Source organism: Eutrigla gurnardus (genome assembly GCF_963514095.1).
Source record: "Eutrigla gurnardus genome assembly, chromosome: 7".
Classification (NCBI taxonomy): domain Eukaryota; kingdom Metazoa; phylum Chordata; class Actinopteri; order Perciformes; family Triglidae; genus Eutrigla; species Eutrigla gurnardus.
In genome coordinates, this window is record NC_139921.1 from 13,425,343 (window position 1) to 13,434,285 (window position 8,943).

Sequence of the window (8,943 nt, forward strand, 5' to 3'; positions counted from 1 at the left end):
ACCTGTGCATAGCACTCAAAAGCTGCAAAGTAAACTGAGGGGATGACAAGTGTAGTGTTGAACAAGCTAGGCTTTATTGTGAGTGTTGTGAATGCTACTCGATCAGCAGCGCTGCTGACTGTAAGGGCTGAGTTCTCATAGATTCCAAAAAGCAGTACATAATACAATTAAATACACATTAAAACATGCATAGTTGCAAATATAGTAAAACAAAAAAGGCAAGGCATTAACAAGCTTGAAACCCTTGAGAGCTTGCTCCTTTGCATAATGTCCACTACATCAAAACCCCTTAAAACATGCATTAATTTTCTTTTACATGGACATGCATAGTTGAAAGAGAAAACTGACAAACCAAAAACGCACTCAACAAATACAAGTTCAAATTCACACAAGTAAAAGAGCAGTGCAAACATTAATAAGAGGTCTCATTTGTACCATTATAACATTAGATTTAAGTCCAGCATGTGGAAGACTCTCCAACTCCAATTAGTTTAAGGAACCTTACTCCTTTTAAAATGGACCATAGCGAAACGCTTCTTGGATGGACAATTCCTGGACCACCATTCGTGGAGGGTCATTTTTGGTCGTTCCAATCGTCTTTGGTAGTTCCTAAAAGTAAGCACAGATCCAGAGCCAAAAATTTTACATTGGCTGAAACGGGTCTGGTTTAGGATTATTATAAATCCACACCTTTTCATAACTATGAAGAAACACACGAGAATGATGTACCTGCGTGTCAGATCCGAAGGGTGCTGCCACTGTCTGCCATGATTGCCTGCTGTTTGGTCAGCCACATGGGTCATCAGGTTCAGCAGCTCAGTCATGACATCTTAGGGAAACACAAATATCTTTATTTATGCTGTATCATTTTTTTCATATTCTTGCATTATTGGTACACAAAAGCATTGCATTGCTATGAACAATTCTATTATACCTGGATTTGCTCCTGGATGCTCTTTTATGTGTCTGGTGACCGAATGGACATACAGTCGTTTCCGATGCTCCCAGTCCACTTCCCTGTCAAAGATCAAGAAACCACAATGAGCCTCACGCAAGAACCACATGTACAAACAGATTTGCCCTTAAGTCACTTGAACAAGTTATGAGAACTTGCCACATACACCAATTTTCAATTACCTCTTTGGTATGAACACAATTTAAGAGTGGTCCAGACCTGTCGTAGGAGTCATGCAATTAGTCTGCTGTTATCCAATCCAAAGGTTTTCACTGATTATATTGGTATAATTCATTACTTTGTAGTAGAAAATCCTATATATACACTTCACTTCATAATTATGCTGATATTCTATCTTTACTCTGCAGTTGGCATTATAATTCAAGATGTATTCATAGATCATCACTTATTTAAATTGGCTATTGATGATGCTATTGTATCATATCAATATGCAACATCTCAAGCTGCAAAATGTCTTATGCACTAATTGAAGAATAATTTGTCTCCGTCTATAATAAGGTCAACGACAAGTGTAACTAGGCGCATCATGTCTGACTTACTTCTATTTGGATGCTACATCAGACCCTTGGAAGAGTGTTTTTTTAGACAGCAGAGACAGATGGTTCTTCACATGCAGGTTTGTAAACGTCCCGTTCCGCGGAACAGTCGAAACTAGAAACATCACCTATTATGACATGTTTTCTTTCGTCATGCTTTGTGATGGAGATTTCCCCTTAACCCTCTCACATTTTAACCATCGGTTGCCTTGCTGTGGCAAGAAGGGTCTTTTAAGCACTTTTTATATCAAACCATTTTTTTCCAGTGACAGTACGACCTTCAGGTCAAACTGCAGCACTTGTTATTTTCCCTCCTATTGCTAGGCTTTAGCAAGTCCCTTAATAAAGCTGCTGACGCAGTTCAAAAAGTATTTATTGATCTCCAAAAGCAGGATTTCAATCTCTGAACTTGTAAGGTTCTAGTGCCATGTTAACAAATGACATATGGGGCAGGATGTGTGCCTTATATGGCATCATTGGTGCATTAAATATGCTCATTTGCAGTCCTGATGAACGTACATTTATTTATGTGCAACAATTTCAAAGTTAAAAATTCACTACCTTGAAGCACCTCATCTCTTTTGTACCTACTAAGCTTCCCTAACCCGACTTGCCCTCACAGTTCTGCTTTGCATTACTGGGGGTACGTTGTTTGGAAAAACGCTGCTGCGCTATATTTATTGAGATGAGCCGATTACATAACCCAGCTGTTTTGTGGTTTTTACTGCTAATATACGTTTTGTAGATGTTTTCATCATACTTTTGGGCCGCCATTTTGTAATACAACAAGCTGCCATGTGTCATGTAAACAAAAATAGCACTGCAGAGATATCAACGTTTATTATTTTTTGCCTGTTTAGGAACAGAGGTACAGAAAAGGACCAGAAGGCAAATTATGTTATTGTCTTCTGTATGTTTTCTTCTTTGCTGGATGTTATACTTTTCATTATCTGTTAGTCACCCTTACTCATGCACCGGTTTATTTTGCCCACAGGGCGTCACTGTTTTCCCTCTTGTATATTGATTTTCATGGTTTTGAGGAGATTTGTTGTTAATATTTAGATTAAATGATTTCCTGTCAGTTCAAATAGCTCTAATCAAGACTGTGCATATTGAGCTGAGGCATCTCCTTGAATACACTGCCCACATCCGTTACATATGTACAGGTGGCATTAATCATGTTTACACTGGTCATTTACAGATATCTGAAGTTAGGAGCATTTGCTGAATTTCACATGGCACACTATTTAGTGACCACCGTACGAAAAAAGTGAAAGTTAAGATAAGAATAAGCAAATGTTCTTGCATTAGGCCCAATCTCTCTATGCAAGTATACAGTAGTTAACCAAATTCAGCCATACAAGATATATCGTGCTTCAGACAGCAATCTATGTGAAGTATTGTGAAAACAAAACAATGCTCAATAAATTAGGTGGCTATAATGAGGACCAGTATCTAGTATTAGGTTAGACAGTTGGCCAAAACTTCCACATTGTGTTTTATATGGTCATACTGCTCCCTCTAGATGCGACAGAGGTTACTACAGTACCTTTCACTCTTGGCACTGCTGACACATTTGGCAGGCTTCAAACTTCTGTTCTTATCTGGGCTCGGCGGGGTAGAATTAGCAGTCTGATCTGGCAAAGGAGGGGCTGCTCTTTCACCGCTGGAGGTGTGCTGACTGGGAACCACCACAACCGATTTCACCTTGAAAAAGCAGACAAGCGGTGTGTTTGAACGTACACTATGCACACTATATATTGTACCAACTGTGCTCAGTAAAAAAATAAATAATTGCATGTGTGCAGGACCACATGAGTTGCTGATTAGAAACAGCTTACCTGAACTTGGAGGGGTAATGTAGTCTCATAAGTAGTGTCTAAAGTGGCTTCCTCTCCAAGTGGGGCTTGACACATGGATGATTCAAATATGGGGGACCCAATACACCACTCAACGTCGCCTTCTAAAGGCTCTACATGAGAGTTATGAGACTCCAACACTGGCCCACCTACTGGAGTCAAGTGATTGAGGCAAATGTGTTGCTGAAATAAATCAGGAGGGCTGCAATAGCCATGGTCAAGGGACAAATCCCTTGTGCAGGCCTTTTTTGCAGGCGTCTCATAGCCCTCATCAGGATTCGAATCATCCTTTTTTTTTTCGACACCATTGACCATCCTGGAATATATAGACAGAGGTTTCAAGTGGTAAGGTTCATCAGGCCTATTGAAAATTATGTTTATTGGCGAATGTCGTTTTTTATCCATGTCTGTTGAAAAGAAGGAAAAAACAAATCAAATCATTAGTAAATTACCTACAGACTATAATTTAGAAAAAAGGAAATACAAATATATAATATTCATGATTGGAGCTAAATCCAAGTGATATCATTTACTTGAATTGTTAATTTAAATATTTGTACTTCATTAGTAGCTCATGTTAGTTCCATCATGTACGTAAGTAATAAGACACGACCAAATCCCTAAATCTAATCCCAATTAATTATTTTTTTGTTATCCAATTGTATTTTATTTTATATAAAACAAACAAAATAGTATACAGACCAGTTGGAGTGTAGGATAGAAATAAACAAAACATAAAGACAATGCTATGAAAGGTGAAAACAACATAATAAAAATGACCAGAAATCTAATGAAAATACATGAGGATAGCATACACAAGACCAGATAGCATGCTAGATGCAGTAAATTACCATGAGTCATAATTTAGTAGAAGAAATGCAGGGAGAGAAGGTACATTCTTTCTAACAATTGCTGATGCCTAATCCCAATTAATTGACTCGATAAGACACCTGCTATAATGTTGTGTTTATCTTCACAATTGTGTGCTTCAAGCTTTACTCAAAGACACAGGAATATTACATTTAAAGATAAACAAAGAACAAATAATTTCAAAAGACAACAAACTTGTCACGGTGATGAATGAACACATATGGAAATTTGTACTGCTTTTTCCTTCCATTTATGTGGCAACTTAAATGGCGGACTACTCAAAAAATAGCATTAAGTTAACGTTTAACGTTTCAAAGGTTTAAAAATATTGGCCCACTTTAATGTTAAAACACATCACCAAGCTAGTAGTTAACTCTGTCAACACTGTGCATTTATTTTCTCCCGTCCAAACATTTAACTAAGTAAGTTGGGAATTTTTGCGACGGTACCTACCTTATCTTTACGTCGCCCAGATAATGACTGACAGTTCTCAGTTCAACTTAACAAGCTAGCTAGCTGCGTTACTTTTCCCAAACTTTAGCTAGCTAAAGTTAGCTACTGATGTTAGCCAGTTAGCTAACTTCTTTAACCATAATTCGGCGTACAAACAGTAAACTGTAACCGTAAAACTGATGCAAGCCAACTGCATTCGATATTCTATCGAAATGTGAGAGCACTGAAATACTCACCTCTCACTGAAAATCCGCCAACTAACTGATTACACAGCGTCGGTCTCTCGGAAACGCGCACAGGTTCTTCATACAAGAACGTGCACGCGAGGGTTAAATGTCATGGGGGCGCTGTTCAAGTTCAAATTGTATCTAGCTACACTGTATATGGCTTGCTCTATTGCTGTCATTTCACTTTGTAACCTCTTAATTGATAAACCTCTTATTCTCAAACTCATATTGTTCCCGAATATCTGCCAACGCTGCAGTAATATGACATCTCACTGACATAAACCAAGAAACAAGAAAATATAAAACAAGTTGTTTTGCAAATGCAATCCTTGGTGAGTTTAACAGACTTCCAAATAAGTGATGTTTATGACATCCTTTTATTATCTTAAATTAGAGGCAGATTTACACTCTATCCCATTATGGATGAAAGATAAATATATTTTCTGTTGTATTGTTCTGTTATACATTTTATCTTCTGCATTTTACTGAATCTTTCTCTGTATATCACTTTGGACTCACATCAAAGCCGCAGTTGTAAATTTGGCGTTGAAGTAAGCAAAGTGTTGAAGTTCGAGTTTCAGGTGGTTCAGCTTGAAGGTCAAGGCTTGGGGGACTGTTGACGATTTCTTGAGGACTGATCATATTTTCTTCAAAAAAGTAAAAGAAAAATACCATTACTGAGTTTGATCCTAATATCCATGTATTATGTTAAATATGCCCCAGTCCCAGTGTCAATGTGGACGTTTATATGAGGAACGGCTTATTAAGATCCTGCAGAGATGGAAACCTCTGTAGAACCAAACGTCTCTGCTTTCTTAAATATCATTTGGGCTGAGTGAGAAACTAGTCTTATATTTGTGTTGGTTGAACTGAAATTTGACAATATGATCCATAACATATACCCAGTTTATCAAGGAAAAAATAATGTGCATGACAAGGCAATCAAAACATCTAGTGCAGTCACTCACACTGCAACAAAAAGGTCTCACTCTTCACATATTAATTGATCTTCTGCTGCTCTACTATAACAATTGTACTATTTCAGTTTAATTCATTTTTACATAAGGCTACAGGTAGAGAACTGAAATCTGTACACATGGAAAGTTGCAGATTGCAGTAACCAGGACATTGCTACATTTTGTATGAGGGAAAATGTTTTTCTGATATGATTATAGGTAAACCATCATTGAGACAAAATTGATTACAACTAACACCACACCCAGGTATAGGACATACAATTGAATGTATGTCTTAATAGTGTTTATGAGACTGCCCATTAGTAGGAGCAGGGTCAGCAGAGGAAGGTGCTGGTGGAGCAGAAGAAGCAAGAGCTACTGGGCAGGTGGAGCAGTGGAGGGCCGGAGATGAGGGACCCTGACCTAAACCACTTGTTTCACTCTGTGCAGGTCGTATGATGGGAGGATCGGCTGAACGAGGGTGTGTTGAAGCTGACAGTGGTGTGTTTGTGTGCAGATTACCTGAGAACTGTCAGGTTAAGAAAAAGTCCTGACTCAGTGAACATAGTCTGGCTATAGATATGGGTCGCTACAAAAAGAGCTGGCTTCCAGAGGACACCCAACAGACAGAGACAGAGCTCCACTTCCTCATATTATGCCCCAAATCCCAGACTGTAAGAGGGAAAGCATTTTATATTGTAATTGTGCTTTGGTAAACACATTTCAATAGATAAGTAGCACCAAGGGCATGTAAATCAATCAATATATTCACCGTTCCTAAATTCAGAGCAGAAGAGGAAGTAGGACAGTAAGCAGCACCAGTGGAAACGATTGGAACAGCCGGACAGACAGATGATGAGGGGTCTCTGCTCAATAGCTAAATAATATAAAATAAGGATTCATAACTACTAGCTCACAGTCCCATCACTTCAATGTCATGACAGTCCACCAAATCATTTTTTGAATTAAATCCACAAACTTGATTTATAGGTAACAGCTTTACCTTTTAAAAAACACAATTTCTTCTGTGTGGTGCTGGCCTTTCTGCAGAGTCAAATTTAAGTTGCAGCAAACCTGAAACCTACCATTAGTTATGGACATCCTATAGATTCATTGTCACAATTTCACATCATATTATATCACCTGAAGAACGATGTGATATAACATTGAATGTATTTGTGGTCTAGCTGACATCCCAATTCAATGTAGGTAACTGAAACCCACACTGGTCACAGTATAGACAATTTACACTTTAAAAACACAAAAGCAGCAGCATTTCTACGATGAAAAAGGGCTGTCATATAGTATTTTTTGGTTCATACCTTGAGCTGCTAGATTCTCATTCATACACTTTTGCCAAAAGCATTCGCTCACCTGCCTTGACTCACATATGAACTTCCATTCCACTGACATCCTATCTTAATCCATAGGGTTTAATATCAGTCCAGCCGTAGCTTCAAGCTTCTGGGAAGACTTTCCACAAGGTTTAGTGTGTTTATGGGAATTTTTGACCATTCCTCCAGAAGCATATTTGTGAGGTCACACAATGATGTTGGATGGGAAGGCCTTGCTCTCAGTCTCCACTCTAATTCATCCCAAAGGTGTTCTATCAGGATGAGGTCAGGACTCTGTGCAGACCAGTCAAGTTCATCCACACCAAACTCTCTCATCCATGTCTTTATGGACCTTGCTTTGTGCACTGGTGCACAGTCATGTGTGAACAGGAAGGGGGCATCCCCAAACTGTTCCCACAAAGTTGGGAGCATGGAATTGTCCAACATATCTTGGTATGCCACTGGAACCAAGGGACCTAGCCCAGCTCCTGAAAAACAACTCCACACCATAATCCCCCTCCACCAAACTTTACACGTGGCACAATGCAGTCAGACAAGTACCGCTCTCCTGGTAACTGCCAAACCCAGACTCATCCATCAGATTGTCAGATGGAGAAGCATGATTCATCCCTCCAGAGAACGCGTCTCCACTGCTCTAGAGTCCAGTGCTTTACACCACTGCATCCGACGCTTTGCATTGCACTTGCTGATGTATGGCTTGGATGCAGCTGCTCGGCCATGGGAACCCATTCCACGAAGCTCTCTATGCTATTCTTGATCTAATCTGAAGGCCACATGACGTTTGGAGGTCTGTAGTGATTGACTCTGCAGAAAGTTGGCGACCTCTGTGCACTATGTGCCTCAGCATCCACTGACCCCGCTCTGTCATTTTGAGTGGCCTACCACTACGTGGATGAGTTGCTATTGTTCCCAATCGCTTCCACTTTGTTACAATCCCACTGACAGTTGACTGTGGAATATTTAGGAAATTGGGAGCGAGGAAATTTCAAGACTGGATTTGCTGTACAGGTGGCATCCTATCACAGTACCACGCTGGAATTCACTGAGCTCCTGAGAGCCACCCATTCTTTCACAAATGTTTGTAGAAACAGTCTGCATGCCTAGCCGCTTGGTTTTATACACCTGTGGCCATGGAAGTGATTGGAACACCTGATTTAAATTATTTGGATGGGTGAGTGAATACTTTTTGCAATATAGTGTATATATGGTGATAGAGGGCACGTCCACTTTGTTTGGGAACACTGGACTGGAACAGAAAACATTTATATACAAATAGACTTACAAGTCATTCTAAGTTAGATTTGGCATCATAGGTCGCCATATTGTAAGATAGTATGGTTTAATATGGTCCAGTCACTGAAGAACCTATGAATAAACAAAAATATCATCATAATCCTTCCACATTATGTCTAATATGGTGATACTGCTCCCTCCAGAGGTGACAGAGGCCACTACAGTTTATTTGACTCCTAAAATATTTCCTATTTCTGTGTGATATTTGCACTTGCAACAACATTATTTGCCATTAAAAAAACATTTGACATTGTATTATGCCACAAGTACGATGCTAGCAGCTTGAGGTTTTTTGACAGACTGACAATTAACATGTTTACCACCAGTACAATGTGAGCTTCCAGAGATCTAAAAATCAAACTGGTATCAGACTCGTATTTCATTGAGACTAAAGATGAATTAATAAACATCACACATA

General features: G+C 39.1%; 1 protein-coding gene across 1 annotated transcript; it reads right to left on the minus strand.

Annotated features, from left to right (window-relative positions):
• kop (askopos) lies at positions 1 to 4,949 on the minus strand. The gene is made up of 6 exons (XM_084013451.1): positions 4,931 to 4,949; positions 3,354 to 3,778; positions 3,062 to 3,219; positions 935 to 1,017; positions 730 to 829; positions 1 to 609 (listed from the first exon to the last, which is right to left on the minus strand). Exons 2-6 carry the CDS (start codon positions 3,774 to 3,776, stop codon positions 492 to 494), a joined length of 882 nt encoding a protein of 293 aa, XP_083869577.1. The 5' UTR covers positions 3,777 to 3,778; positions 4,931 to 4,949; the 3' UTR covers positions 1 to 491.
• Positions 4,950 to 8,943: the final 3,994 nt, after the last annotated feature.